At 40.3% G+C, this 15,957-nt stretch overlaps 1 protein-coding gene across 3 annotated transcripts in view; it reads right to left on the reverse strand.

Annotated features, from left to right (window-relative positions):
• Positions 1–907: 907 nt before the first annotated feature.
• LOC147135006 (oxysterol-binding protein-related protein 7-like) overlaps positions 908–15,957 on the reverse strand; it is a 51,697-nt gene continuing 36,647 nt past the window's right edge. For 2 of the 3 annotated variants that reach the window (XM_086054766.1, XM_086054767.1), the window contains exons 14-25: positions 14,375–14,467; positions 12,426–12,603; positions 11,000–11,071; positions 10,484–10,698; positions 10,277–10,414; positions 10,129–10,192; positions 9,972–10,050; positions 5,120–5,264; positions 4,898–5,048; positions 4,690–4,816; positions 2,041–2,163; positions 908–1,891 (exon numbers count right to left, since the gene is read on the reverse strand). In XM_086054766.1, coding sequence (XP_085910892.1) covers positions 1,783–1,891; positions 2,041–2,163; positions 4,690–4,816; positions 4,898–5,048; positions 5,120–5,264; positions 9,972–10,050; positions 10,129–10,192; positions 10,277–10,414; positions 10,484–10,698; positions 11,000–11,071; positions 12,426–12,603; positions 14,375–14,467 — 1,494 coding nt within the window. In that variant the 3' untranslated portion in view covers positions 908–1,782. The remainder of the gene's footprint in view (positions 1,892–2,040; positions 2,164–4,689; positions 4,817–4,897; positions 5,049–5,119; positions 5,265–9,971; positions 10,051–10,128; positions 10,193–10,276; positions 10,415–10,483; positions 10,699–10,999; positions 11,072–12,425; positions 12,604–14,374; positions 14,468–15,957) is intronic. The other variant, XM_086054768.1, reaches the window with a different exon arrangement.

Raw genomic sequence — 15,957 nt, forward strand, 5'->3', positions numbered from 1 at the left:
CCACAAAAATGTCATTGAAATTCTGATACATGAACACAATTACCAACCGCAGGCAAAGCAACCCAGATCGGATTTTTTTGCCCATATGCGACCTGTATCAGATTTTTTTATGACAGTCTAAATGGCTCAATTCCGATTTTTTCAAATCTGACCTGGGTCGCTTTCATATGTGGTCCTAAATCGGATACGCATCCGATTTTTTAACAATGCACCCTCGGTCTGAACGGCCAGGTCGCATTTATCCGACAATGACGTCATCGGGAGCCCAAAATGCGCCCCATGGAGGCAGAGATAAAGTGCTGGCAGCAGGGGGATCGAATCTGCAAAGTTGTTTTGAGTAACACTATTGACTTTATATTTCACTTTAATTTAATCCCACTTGAAACATGACGCATAAAGTGGACATTTATGGTGATAGCAGTAAGTCAGCCGCGGTTCATTTTTTACGCACGGTTCTGACGTGATGTCATTGTTAGTGATGTCTCCATGAAATGAGATATTAAAGCCTCGCCTCATAATTTCCCCCAAATACTGTATTTATTTCTACCTCCTACCTAATCGCTTCACTGTATAAATGCCCCGACACGCTGGACCACATTCACTCCCGCAAACACGTCGGGAGTGACGTCATCTCTCCTTCTGTGCATGCGCGTCACTTTGCCGACGCATGTGTTCATACAGCAGACATGACCGAGGATGCATTTATAATGTAATATGAACGCTTACACACAAAAAAGTGTTTTTTTTTTTTTTTCAAAAAATCCGAATTGAGCATGAAGACCTGCGGTGTGAACCTAGCCCGAGTCTATGAAAAGCCCAACTTTGGAACATTATAGGGGTTGAAACTGATGAGTTAATATAAAAAATAGAGTAGCAATCACACACCTGAATAAATCAACTGCATAACTTGAGACGGAATCGAGATTCATTTAATTAATTAAAATCAAGATGTAAAACAGCTGATTATCAAACATTTTATTACAAGCTAAACAATTGGAGGAAAATGTGACTGGGGTTCAACAGTATTTTCCTTCACAAGCTATGACTGAGATGTCATTTAAAAATACTCTGGCATATGATTTATCAAGTGAAAATCTTAAAGTCTAGGATTATATACTCAAGTCCATTCGGACATTCATCTTTGAAGTGAGCAAAAACATCAAGAAACAGTGCTACATTTACAAAGGACCTTTGTGACAATGTTAAAATATAGTGTGCACCTCGTAGGTAAAAAGTTTAGTGGGACCCACTGGAGGAAAAACAGGACAGCCCCAGTCCTCGTGTAAAACTTCCCACACCTAGCCCGCCTAAAAATTACAGGAAATATGATTTTGGCTTGGCTTTAAACAAAAGATGTTATTTAAAATTAAATAAATATTTTCAGTAACATACATCTTAAAACAAACATGGAAAATATGAACATTTCACCCGGGATATTTTTTTTTTTTTTTACCCACACTACTAAATGGTATGAAAGGTAAACTTTAAATCAAGAGAATTTCAGTGCTTTAAGAATTATCTAAGGAGGTAGGCAATAAGGTGGGGTTAAAACATCAGACATTGTTTTAAAATGTCTTCATTTGTTCCACAGACGGCACCTCACCCCTGTGGTTAAAAAAAACAAACAAAGGTTCACATATGCTTTTAAATTTCCTCAGCCTCTCCATCCAACAGTAGCAGCATTATACCCAAGTACGCTCTCGGTGGGTGTAAAATTTGTACATAAAGGGGGTGAATTTCATTCATTTTACATAGCTGATAACTAGGTTGAATGCAGACATCCTACCACAGTTCTAGGTTGTCAGTATTAGCAAATCCTGGTTCTTTACGGAGATTCCAATAGTTTCCATTGTACAGCCACACTTCTTGGTTATCTTTATCAATCTCTTTCCTGTAAAATAGTAAAATTAGTTAGCAATCACATATTTTTAACTCCAACTGCATTAAAACAAACTAAAGATCATAATCGGATAATTACTTTTTTTGTCGGGGATGAAAAGGTGAAAGTAGCAGTTCAATGCATCAAAAAGGTTATCTCACCTGAAGAACCTTGGGATGTGCTGCTTCCCTTGCTTAGCCATCTCCTTTCTCCTCTCTCTTTGTTTCTCCTCCACCTCATCCTTCTTTTTATCCGCCTCTGCTACCTTTCCCTCCTCTAAGAGCCTGATAGAAAGATTGAGTGATATAAAATTATACTTGCATTTCAATACAAATCTGTACTTCGAAGTACTGTCATTTTTGTTGCTTAATCAAAAATGTAAATTTGTGAATTCAAAAATGTTTTTTGTTAATTTTGAAATTTGTTTGCTCTACATAGTGCTATAAAAATCCTTTAAAAAACTAATCTTTAATACTGACCTTTTAGTAACTTAAGCTTTTAGGTTTTTTCTACTAAAATAATTTAAAGTGAAACAAGACAACAAAAACTCCTTTTTCTACCGCTCCTCAGTTTCTTAACTATTCCTCGGTGTGCTGGGTTAAGTGCCGCCCCTCCCGTCAGCTGGCGGGGATGACGCCACAACATGTTGACCAAGCAGTTGCAGGAACTTTGAAGTGAACGATGAGGTGACTCCCAATCAAGAGCCGGCTCTCGACGTTCTCATCAAAGAGACGGTGACAAGAGCCGTTTTGTTTGCGACCAACATGGCTAATTACTACACGAAGACCGTGGGGCAGCGGTAAAAAAAAGGTTGCTGAGTTTTGGAATCTTGTGTGTAATGCAGCACAGCATTTTTATGTTGTTTTTTTTTTAAACCAGAATTGGACGTTTTATTCTTCTTTAAATAGTTTCAGAGTCGAGTTTCCAATTTCAGGACTTCCTTGGCTAAAACCTATGTAAGACTTGAATGACTTGGTCATTCATGAGACCATCTGATAGACTTGAAGCGCATGACTTGACAAGTGTTTATCAGCATTTCAACGTGTGCCATTTGTTTTGATTTTGAAAGAAAATTATTTTTAGTCCATGTTAAATACAACAAAGAATTTCACTGTGGTTTCTAACAGCTACATCCCATTGCACAGGCTTGCTTGTGAACAGGCTTAATACGGTCACATTCGCGCCCCTGGCTTTCTCATTCAATCATACATCAGGACTCAGCCTACACACATTCACCGCCTTACAGACCATCAGAACATATAGAACGCTTAACATCATCTCACACATCATACTACTACAGAGTCGTTACGATAGAAGTGATTTTAACTATGTGTTCCTAACAAATTAGGTACTTTAACTTTAAAGCGGAAGTCAACCCAAACATTTTATTTCAAGAATATGTTCTATGCAGGCCCACTAGTTGAAACAAGGTAATTAATATGAAATATGAGTTTTAGCAGCAAAATCCACCCGTTTTTAGCCATCTCAGGGGGCAGTCATTTTGTCACCGATGTCGACTGAAAATGACATCACACCTGCTCAGGGTTCAGATAACGACCAATCACAGCTCACCTGTTTTCTGAAGCTGAGCTATGATTGGCCGCTTTCTGACCAATGAGGGTGTGTGGTGTCATTTTCAGTCAATGACAAAATGGCCACCCCCAGAGATGTCTAAAAACGGGTGGATTTGGTTGCTTAACTCATATTCCACAAACACAATATTAATCAGAATGTTATGTTTCAACTATTGGGCCTACATAAAACACATTCTTAAAAGAAAATATGTTTGGGTTGACTTCCGCTTTAAACAGCTACTTTAATGTAACTTCCTATAACACAGCTCATTAGTGATGTATCGGTATTGTGAATGTTGCAGTATTTTTGGTCTCACAATAATGCAGTAGAAAGTCAGTTATCAGTGGCTGCCAGTGTACACAAATGATTGAGTGGCCAGCCGCCTGACAAGTGAAACACTGCCCTCTGCTGCCAACTTGAAAACCAAGCTGCACAGCATTCCACGTGTGGCTACGACGGCTTTAGGCCTCGTCTCATTTCTCCTGTTGCTGGGACAGTCCGTCAGTCAGTTAAAATCCTTCCCATGTAAATAAAAAGATAAATACAGAGTTTGTATATTTATACTGCCATTTTAAAAAAGGACGATGAGTGCATATTTGAGACGGCTTTCCCAATCACCGTTTTTACAGACGTGCATGTTGTGCATCCTCTCGGTGCATTTTTGCGACGGAAGGTGCGCTTATCAATTTAATCTACAGCAATTATAAATACTGTTAATGTTGTAAAGCACAACACATTGAGACAGTTGGGTCTCAAGCGATCGTTATCTTAAAACAGACATTTATTGTGCATGTAAAAGTGAGTGTCTCTCGTGCCATGTAACAGGTAGATGCCTGAACTTGAATATTTATCCTATTGTTTGTAATCAACCTTTGTGGTTCATCTATAAAATGCAGAGGATCATAACAGGAGTAAACGCTTGACGTGAAACTCATGACTTATACTTAAAATGACTGGTTAATTGCTTCAATAAACCAAACTTTTGCACTGCAGAGGTTCGCACATTCTGACAAAATGGCTGCCCCGTGAGAGGCTAAAAACGGGTGGATTAGGCTGCTTAACTCATATTCCACAAACACAATATTAATCAGAATGCCGTGTTTCAACTGATGGGCCTGCTGGGAACATATTCTTGAAAAACATGTGTTTGGGTTGATTTTCCCCTTTAAATGTGTAAGGAGCGTGGTCCTCGATTGTATCCATATATAAAGTGGGAATTGACTTGACTGCTGTACCTCTGGTCTGGTCTAAAACGTGTGTCTGTTGGTGGAAGGACAGCTTTCATTTCAGGTGTAAGTTCATTTAGCTCTCTAGCATAGCGCGAGAATCCATAGTACTGGAAGTGGTCATCGGGCTGGACATCTGAAAAGGACATTTAAATCAAGTTGTCACAGCAAAAAGCAATAAGATGAATCCTTGCGCTCAATGAGCATTTGACATTACTTGGCTTCCAAATGCACTTTGGGGTCGGCAGCGTGTCGCAAAAGATGCCCTCATGCCAGAACCCTCCAAAACGATGGACAACCTCTCCAGCTCGGTCCAAAACCACACCCTGAACCCCATTTTTACTGCTGTCGGAGGTCCAGTACCGAGACTGTGTAAAGAGCAGAAGCAATGAGAAAAGATACTGTACATTTAGATTTAAAAAAACAAAGATTTCCTGACCTTGACGAAGGTTATCTTGCAGGTGCAGGCATCGCTCTCTGTGTTTCTGATGACCACCTCACCATAGTGTTCCAACCAGCGTTGCTGACTCAGCACATTGTGAATGCAAGTAACTGCCTTGTTCCATTCGTAGTGATCACCATACCTACACACATTTGCTTTGGTGAAATCATACACTTGGAGATACAGTAACTGAGCAGTCACAACATTAGAGATAGTTTGCAAGTGGCTCCTCTGCTTTTTACTACGTTCAACAAATTTCTAATTTCGAAATTTAAACCTATATAATTCTTGAATATTTATATTGCTTTATCACAGAGAAATTTTGAAATTTTAATTTTGTCAAGTCTATACTACCGGTGAACTATCCATTCCACTATCCAACTTCAAAAAGTGTCCAAATTTGACTCTTTCTAGATGCAGATTTTTTCACATTAGCTGTGAGCAGAGCCTTTCCTTGTATGGAGCACTAATATACTCCTTCACACTCATGTTTCTCCGTCGCTCCAGTTTATGAGCTCACTGTGCTGCCTGTCTGTAAGTTCCTCTTTACCCTTTCTGCTTCTTGTGTACAGTACACACAGACGCAACACATCTTGACCAATTACATGGAGCTTAAACAAAACAAATCGGCCCTGGTTCCTGTCGTTCACTACAAAGAGCCAGCTCCAAGAACTGTATAGTTTGCGGCAGACACGTCACTACAGCTCATAGGAAGTAAATTTGATTTCTTCATAATTTATGGTATGTGTGTCCAAGTAAGCACTGTTAACATTGTGTTTCTGTTTGGAATACTATATTGCATTATTTCACTGTATTATAGCTCCCCTTACTGTCAAACAGAGAGGTCTAGGCATGCCCAGTGTGGGGGACTATTAAGACAAACAGGTGGTTGCGCAGTTAGAATAAAAAGATTTGACAAATTAATAAACATTGTGTTTATTGAGTGGAAGTCAAGATTGGTAGCAGAGGATGGCCTGTAACAACAAAGTACCGCCGAGGTTTGACGAAACCAGACCGTATGAATGCTGGAAAAATGAAATCAACGTTTGGAGGCGAATTACTGAACTCGACAAGAAAAAGCAAGCACTTGCTTTGGCTTTGGGCCTGGAAGGAAGAGCTCTTGAAATCGCCATGGAGATGACAGCTGACGACTTGGATAAAGATGATGGTATGGAGACTGTTAGCGAAACTGGACGGTGTTTTTCTAAAAGAGGAAAAGGATCGTACATTCGAGGCCTATTCACATTTTGATTGAATAACGAAAGACAGCTCCGTTTCAATGGAAGATTACATCATTGACTTTGAACAGTGTTACAAACGAATGAAAAAATATGACATGACGCTACGGGATGCCATATTAGCATTTAAGCTGTTAGAGACAGCCTGTCTCGACGAGAAAAACAGACAGCTTGCACTCAGGGCATGCACGGAGTTGAATTACTCTTCAATGAAGTCCGCGCTAAAATGGATTTTTGGAACGAAAGCGACAAGTTCGTCAAACACTATTCAGCTGAGTCAGGATTCAGCTTTCCTCACGGATCAACGAGAAATGAAAGACAAAAGAAACGTGCCGTTCAAAAGTGTTCAATTGAGAACACCGTTACCAGGTACCAATCCTTTGGATAAATTTGGCAAGCGTTCGAGATGTGCGGTGTGTCAAAGTACTTTCCAATGGGCTAAGAACTGCCCCCACAAGAAGACTGAGAAAGTAAAAATACTTGATGAAAGATGAAGATTAAGATGTGGATGAAGTTAACATAACTTTCTGGACACAGGATCCCATGTCTGACTGAATTTTTTCTGACTGAATCTCTGGGAGCAGCCATTATAGACACCGTATGCACTCGCACGGTATGTGGTGAGAAGTGGCTGGAGAGCTATGTCAATGAACTCAGTCAAGAGCAAGTCAACAAGCTGATGAAAACAGAGCACCCCAGTTGTCTGCCTTTTCGTTTTAGTGATGGAAATTTAGTATGTTCTAACAAAAAAATTAGACTGCCGGCTAAAACAGGACAAACAAGATGTAATAATGACACAGAAGTTGTCAAAGCTAACATTCATTTGTTGTTGAGCAAAACATCCCTAAAGAGGGCTGGAGCTATTCTGGACATGGAAAATGACAAAGCAGTGATGTTTAAGCAAACAATACCCCTGGATTTCACCAGTTCAGGACACTACTGTGCGGATATAAGAGATAAAGACGAAATAAGGAATCTAGTGAAGGATTTACTGACAGCATCAACAGAAGAAGAGATCCTTTTGGTGACTGAAAATATGCCTCCAGATGAGAAGCACAAAGTCCTGCTCAAGCTCCACAAACAATTTGGCCATGCATTAGCAGACAGACTGCACAAGCTTATTCAAAGTTCAGTTAATGCATCTAGAAAAGCTTTCATTGAGTCTGAAAGTTCGGAGAGGTTAAGGAGAGCACTGCGTAAGCAGCTCAGGCCAACAGATGAAAAATACGAGACAGGTGATAAAGTATACTACAAACAAGCAGACAGTGCAGAGTGGAAGGGACCAGGGGTCGTTATTGGTCAGGATGGAGTTGTGCTGTTTGTCAGACATGGAGGGATTCTTTTTAGAGTACATCATTTAAGGCTCAAGAAGACACACACACACACATGAACAGGATAAACAAACTGTACAAGATGTTTGTAGTGAAGCTAGTAATGAAAAGATTGCACAAAATGTCGTAGCAGAAACTACACATGATAAAAACACAAATGTAAACAGAGCGACAAGTAACGCTGTCAGTGTACAACATTCAGGCAATGACAATGAACAAGATGAAGATAGAGTAACTGATCTAGAACAAGCCGTACCTGCGACAGCGGCACAAATTGACATTGAGCACGATGCCTATGATAACCCTGTCCTTACTGCCAATATCAAGTTAAAACCGGGACAGACTGCAACCTTTATGAAAAGAAATGAAAGTGTGCCAGTAAAAGCTAAAGTGCTTGGCAGAGAAGGCAAAGTCACAGGCCAATACAAAAATTGGTATAATCTGCAACACATTCAATCTGATGGTAGTGTTGGCCAAAAGGAAGCAGTTGATGGTCTCAACATTGAATCAGAGGTCATGGATGCTGATGTACTCATAACAAAAGACATATCGTTTTATGCAGCTAAACAGGAAGAGATTAAAAGTTGGTACAAGAATGACGTTTTTGAGGAACCAAAAGAGTGTATCTACTCGATGGGTTTGTAGCCTCAAAGAAACTGACAATGGGATGGTACCTAAAGCCAGACTTGTAGCCAGAGGCTTTGAAGAGTTAAATACTCAAGAGCTACCGAAGGATTGACCAACGTGTGCGTCTGAATCACTCAGGTTACTGCTAACAGTGATTTGTCAAAATCAGTGAAAAGTCCACTCCATGGACATAAAATCAGCCTTTTGCAAGGCATGGAGTTATCAAGGAACGGAAACTGAAAAAATGTGTATATGGTCTTGCTGATGCATCACTATATTGGTATACGAGAGTCAAAGAAACAATGCAGGGCAGGTGGTGCAGTGTCAAAAGTAGATCCTGCAGTCTTCTATTGGTTAGATGACAAGGGAAAAGTTACAAGTGTACTTGCATGTCATGTAGATGATTTTCTTTGGGCGGGTTCATCAAACCTTTCTGCTGATGTGATTCCTCGACTGAAGTTAGCGTTTCACGTGGGAAGGGAGGAACATGACAATTTTCGTTATGTTGGAATGGATATTGTTTCTGTTAACGGTGTGGTACAGATGCATCAGCATGGCTATATTGAAAACTTGCAGCCCATTCACAAGCAACCAGCACGTGCTGTACAGAGGGATTCTCCTCTAAATGAAAAAGGAAGAGAGCAACTTAGATCTAAAATAGGACAGATTTTGTGGGTTGCAAAACAGAGACCTGATGTAATGTTTGACTTGTTGCTTGGCATCTAGTCTGAAAAATGCCAATGTACAAACTATTCATGATGCAAATAAGGTAATTCGTAAACTTAAAGCCGAAAAGTTGACTGTTTTCAGTGATGCTTTGCTAGGAGACCTTCCGGATGGAGGTACACAGGGTGGTATGTTGATCACCCTTGTGGGAGATACAGGAAAGTTTTGTCCTCTTAGTTGGCAATCCAAGAGGATCAGATGGGTAGTCAGGAGCACTCTTGCAGGTGAGACACTTGCAATGTCAGACGGTATAGACAATGCCGTCTTCCTAACCACTCTCTTTTCTGAGCTCACCACTGGGACTACTGAATTTAATGCTCCAGGGTTGGTCTGTGTGACTGACAATCACTCTTTGCATGACGCCCTTAAATCAACAAAGCAGGTCACAGGGAAAAGGCTGCATTTGGACATCAGTGGGATCAAGGAACTTCTTCACAATAAGAAAATTAAAGTGGTTCTCTGGTCGGTGACAAAAACTCAACTTGCGGACTGTTTAACAAAAAAGGGAGCGTAACCTCTAGTGCTCTTGAAAACACTCAGTGAAGGACTGTGGAATTCAAATTGAATGTCTTTCCCTCAAAAAAAAAAAAAGAGGGGTGGTTTGTATATTGGAATTAATATTGTTGGTGTTGTATGCACTTTTCTTAAACATACCATTATTTATATCGGTACGTTTTTTTATTTAAAGAAAGAACAGTGAGATTGTTAACATTGTGTTTCTGTTTGGAATACTATATTGCATTATTTCACTATATTACAGCTCCCCCTACAGTCAAACAGAGCGGTCTGGGCATGCGCAGTGTGGGGGACTATTCTATGTTGGTCATGGTGGAAGACAAACAGGTGGTTGCGCAGTTAGAATAAAACGTATTGACAACTTAATAAACGTTGTGTTTATTGAGTGGAAGTCAACAAGCACCATCTCACCTGGGTAAGGTAACATTGACAGGTCCACTAGAGAGGATCTCCACTGACTTCCCCCAAAACTTATTCTTCCATCGTTGATCTAGAGAAAACAAATGCAAACTGATTACATACCATTACAGCCAAGAGAGAAATGTACACTGGCCAGACACTTCAATACCTTGCCAGAAGGTGAAGTTTGTAGACTCTGCATGGCAGGCAGAGATGGGAGGATGATGGCTAACCTGAAGACAACAGAGCATCAGATATGTTCCAAAACCAATTAGTGGTATAATCCTCGCCTATTACCGGTAGAACAGTAAGGTTACCTGCTCGCTGATATAGCGGAACCCTCTGTCTTCTCTGTGACTCTCATATGTTTCTCCAAGAACAGGATTGAAGGGTTTGTAGCGATACCTCCAGGATGCCCATGCATAGCCAGAAATAGAAAATGCTGCAACATATACCTGGAAGCCCAGGGTTAAGAGACAGTTTTAAAACCGTGGTAGGTTGACATTTATAGATTCCAGCCTCACCATGCGCTCATATGGATCATCAATATGATTAGCAATGTCAAGCAGCTCAGAGTACTCCAGCTCTTCCGACACTCTCTGCAGCAAAGACAGAGGCTCATTGAGAGCCACAGGCATGGAAACCCTCGAAAGGTCCTTGCCAATGTTGTTGTACAGGATGCTCATGATGCCAATGTGGCTGTTGTCCGTTCCCGGGGCAGGGATACACGTACGACGACCTGGATCACAGTAATGCAGATTTCAATGTTGTTTTAACATAAAAACATTTGCAAAACAGAACTACCACAGTGTTAAAATGACACCAAGTCCTGGGATGAACAGTCCTTGGAAGCAAAACTTCAAAAAATATTTTTTACTTTATGTATTTACTTGAAACGTACAACTAACAGTTAACTGCAATGACAGTGTGTTGCACTAGCTTCATTAAACAGTAATTTATAGTGACTCAGGTGAATTATGGGTCTTTCGGTGGATTGATGGTATTATACTAACATGAAACAAAACTAGCGACAATGATACCTGTGTCAGACACCGGGGTGGGTTTGTCAGTTGCATTCCTTAGACTGGCTCTGTATTTGAGGGTGGCACTGGCTGAAGAAGACAAAAGTTAATGTTTTTAAGTCTCTCAATAATTCTGTTGATTTAAATGATGTGGATTCTCTGACTGCTCTCTTGAATCAAATAGGATGGTTCTCTAGTGATGTGATGAGCAACAGCCAAAAGAGAAAACGTTCCTGTATCAAATTATCAATTCATGCCAAATACAAAAAAAACCCTTAACATTCATGAAATGATTCATTAGAGACCGTAATAGCTTGGGTTGGTTTGTCGTCTTAATACTGTTGTTAGTTCCGTTTCATAAGGAGTTGCGTCTTGACTGAAGTATTTAGGAACTTTTAGCCCAACAACAATTTGTTCATTACATTTTATTTTTGATAATCCTAGTTTTTTGGGGGCTTTCAATTTGATGTCGTAATGTAAAAAACAGATGTGACATTATGAAGTTGTTTAGTCCTTTTAAAAAGGGGGGTTATCATATTTTATTAATTATCCATCCATCCATTCAATATCTGCCGCTTATCAGAGGTCGGGTTGCAGAGGCAGCAGCTTCAGCAGGGAAGCCCAGACTTCCCTCTTGCCAGCCACGTCTTCCAGCTCTTCCGGAGGGATCCCAAGGCGTTACCAGGCAAGCCGGGACACATAGTCTCTCCAGCGTGTCCTGGGTCGTCCTCGAGGCCTCCTGCTGGTGGGACATGTCCGGAACGCCTCACCATGGAGGCGTCCAGGACGCATCCTAATCAGATGCCCGAGCCACCTCAACTGGCTCCTCTCAAGGTGGAGGAGCAGCGGCTCGACTCAGAGTCCCTCCCGGATGGCCGAACTTTTCACCCCATCTCTAAGGGAGAGCCCCGTCACCCTGAGGAGGAAACCCATTTCGGCCACTTGTATCCGAGACCTTGTCCTTTCGGTCATGACCATATGTGAGGGTAGGAACGTAGATCGACCGGTAAATCGAGAGCTTTATCTTTCGGTTCAGCTCCTTCTTGACGACCACAGACTGATACAGAGTCTGCGTCACAGCAGACGTTGCACCGATCCGTCTGTCGATCTCCCATTCCATCCTACCCTCACTCGCGCACAAGACTCCAAGATACTTGAATTCCTCCACTTGGGGCAGTATCTCATCCGCGACCTGGATAGGGCACTCCACCCTTTTCCGACTGAGGACTATGGTCTCAGATTTGGAGGTGCTGATTTTCATTTCATTATATCAATTACATGATCACAAACAAAAAAATAGTGTGAATAACATTATGACCAGGGTGTTGTATTCAGTGTTGACTGGAGATTGACGGCCCTGCATTCACACTCAAACTAAACGAGTGAAGTTATCGGGCGTGGAGTTATTGGTGTTACTCCCTTCGGGAGGATAGGAAACACTCACCATGTCCTTCGTCAGGCTCTGATGTGCTCGTGGTGGTGATGTCACTCAGACCTGATTCATCTGAAGCCTCTGCTTCAGAGGACGTCTCACATACAATCACTTCACTGGCATCAAAATACTCTGCCATGGAATCAGCCACAGAGGGTGCACGTTGACTTTGACTAAAAGATGGTGTCCTCTGCCCAGACGAGAAAAACAAAATTGATTTTGAGAAGTGTGGTTCCAAATTTCCAAATACGGTGTTCTGTATAATTCGTGGCGTGGAGGTAGTCAAAATATTATGGGAGAAACCAACATGGCCATCATCAACTGTAGCGCATAATTTTGTTGCTTGCATAACAGGAAAGAAATCACTCCTCAACAAGTACTGTTATCACTCATGAGTGACAGGTGATCAATTATTAGCCGGGGTACACATCAGAGGTTCGCATGAGTTTTGAAAATGTTAAGTCACCTGATTCAAGTGTGTCACTGCGCATTTGAATACAAAGTATTTTGCTGGTGGCTCAAGTTGTGTACAACTCATTCAAATGAAGGAATCTTTCGAGTGAACTGATTTGTTCCTTTCTCAGTTTAGTTGAGCTTTTTTTAGTTGAGCTGTCCCTCAGAGGATTGCAAGCCGGTTCTTACAGAGTATCTTCATGAACGTATGTTGAGGGGGAAACGGTATTGTGGTAGGGTTTGGAGCGGGAGCAGCTGGAAGCATACCTCTACCCTTGCTTCCGCTTTGCACTGACACTCTGGATGACAAATTCAAGTGTGCAATAGGTGGAACACAACTTTCTAATTAACTTTATTCCCAGTTCTCTCTAGTTCATCATTTAGCATTTTGCTAACAGTTGATATTAAAATTAGGTAGCAATGCTAAAGAAACATGACAACTAGATGGCAGAAAACCGTCAAGGAGATCCTGTTTTAATGTTTCCGTGAGGAAATTGTCACAATTTACCACTCAGCATCGAAGCAGCAGAGACAAGCTGTTGTAAATCATGCAGGTTGTCTAAGATTTGTAAATACTAACAAAGGTAAACAATAGTATTCAAAAGTTTTACTTTTAGACAGCCCTATTCCCTTTCTTACAGCAAAGATACCATTACTTTAAAATAGCCTATATTCTATTTTTGTCCATCAAAACCTGCCTTTGGTAACAATACTAGGTACACTTTATAATTAAGGCCCAACAACACTCCAAATTCTTTGGACAGACAAGGAAATATAAAGCCCTTTCTATCGTTTACGCATTTGGTTAGCCATTATTTTCTATTCTTTAAGATATGGATTCACTAGCAACTATTCAGAGTTCAATGGAGACAAATTATTTATGAATCGATTTGAATGTCATGAGTTGGTTTTGCTAGTAGCAATTAGTGTATGTTCGATTTTTTACGAGTATGATCTGAGCAGAAACCTTTTCCAGTTTGTTTATTTTGTTGCATCGATTTCAAAAGGTAAGATCTATATTAAGTTATGCAATGTGAATACAAGTAAAGAACACCTAAATATTGCTGTAGACTGCATCCATTTATAGTGCAGTATTGACCCCCTCTAAAAATAAATCTTAGAATCGCCACAATCAGTGAGGTTGGTGGGTCAGGAAAATAATGAACACCAAGTAACAACTTCAGGTGCAGATCCAGGGCAAAATTGTTGTGCATCCATGGGTACAACATTACATACTATACTGTGCATATACAACCAGCTGATTGTGAGAGGGCTGAATATTTACTGTAAACTATGTACAGTTTAAGAAGTGATTACTGACGTGCAATGTGGACAAATGGTAGAAAGATTTGACCCTTGTACTTTGTTTATAAAGGTCAGTAAAAGGTTTAAAAGTCAGCTATGAATTTTACACTTTGGAGAGAACACAACAATGGATAATTGACATGAGTATAGCAAAATCAATTACTGTCCTTCAGACACATGCACAACTCGGGGAGCGTACACACCTGGTCTGCTTGGACAGTGCAGAAGGATTCCTCAGTAGATTCCGAGGACAAGGAAAGTGAATGGACTTTGGTCAGATGAGACTGTATGTCAAACTAACACACAAGCACAGTCCCAACACAGGAAAAAGAGAGAAAGTGAGGAGGAAAAAAATTAATCTAGAGATGAAAAAATGTCTTATTACTTGCAACACCAACAATATCACTATTGTATGTGCTGTATGTAATGAGTATTTATCACCAATATTCTTCCCCTATTCAATTTAAGAGCCATTCCAGTCCCATTTAGTAAATATTAAGGAACTGCTTAATTTGAGAAAAAAAAAAAATCCTAAAACTATCATACAGTGTCATTAAAAAGCATTTGCCCTCTTCCGTTTTTTTTCTTGCATAGTATACTCACTTTAATGTTAAAAAATAAGAAGTATTTTTTTCCACAGGGCCAGGTTTCTTTGAATAGTTTTCTTTCAATAAATAAAATCACATTTTAAAAATTGCATTTGTTTACTTGAGTTATCTCCGTTTGATAGTTCGTTATTATAGTTTGTTTGATCACCTTGAACATTAAAGTGGGCTTAAGTCTACAAAAAAAAAAAAAATGGAGAAAAGGAAAATACTTTTTCATGGCACTAAACTCAACCGTCAGATTCCACTTGAGGTTATCATTAGTGGAATACACTATTTTTAAATACTGTGTAAAAACAGTTTGGATCTTTGTGCCATGAAAAGAGGTGTGACTGTGCAAGATGCAGCTCACACGAAGAATACAGGGTGTAACTGTGACATTAAATAGAAGGTTAAACATGAGCAGAGATTACGCTTGGCTTTTTTCCTTACAGATGGGCTAGCACTATTCATGGCGCCAGCCACGCTTGCTGCTAGTTATATGACAAGCAGCATCACAACACTATGCAATAATCAAATTACAATCTTGGAAAGAAGACCAATTACTGCCCTAAAAACAGCTACACATAAACTCTGCCATTAAAGTGAAAAAAAAAACCCAAACATACGTTTTTTCAAGAATGTATTCTATGCAGGTCTACTAGTTGAAATACAGCATTCTGATTAATACAGTGTTTGTGGAATATGGGTTAAGCAGTAAAATCCACCCGTTTTTAGCCTTCTCAGGGGGCGGCCATTTTGTCACTTATGTCAACTGAAATTGACATCACAGTTGCTCATGGCTCAGATAACGGCCAAACATGGCTCAGCTTCAGAAAACAGATGAGCTGTGATTGGTTGTTACCTAAGCCTTGAGCAACTGTGATGTCAATTTCAGTCAACACAAGTGATAAAAGGCCCACCCCCAGACATGGCTAAAAACGGGTGGATTAACTCTTATTTCACAAACGCAATATTTATCAACTAGTGGGACTGCATAGAACATATTCTTGATTTGACTTCCACTTCAATGTAAGACCGCTACCAAGCCCAGAAGAAACCTTGTGGAAAACCTGACAGGAAGGGTGAAGAGAAAACAGCTAAATAAACCCACATATAACTGTCCACTCTGTGCATATTTGTGATGAAAGAATTGAGTGCTCGACCAGGTTGTGCAAAAAGGCAACCACTGTGATGACTGG

The sequence above is a fragment of the Filicampus tigris genome, chromosome 16 (genome assembly GCF_054856515.1).
Source record: "Filicampus tigris isolate MCC_2025a chromosome 16, RoL_Ftig_1.0, whole genome shotgun sequence".
In the NCBI taxonomy this organism is placed as follows: domain Eukaryota; kingdom Metazoa; phylum Chordata; class Actinopteri; order Syngnathiformes; family Syngnathidae; genus Filicampus; species Filicampus tigris.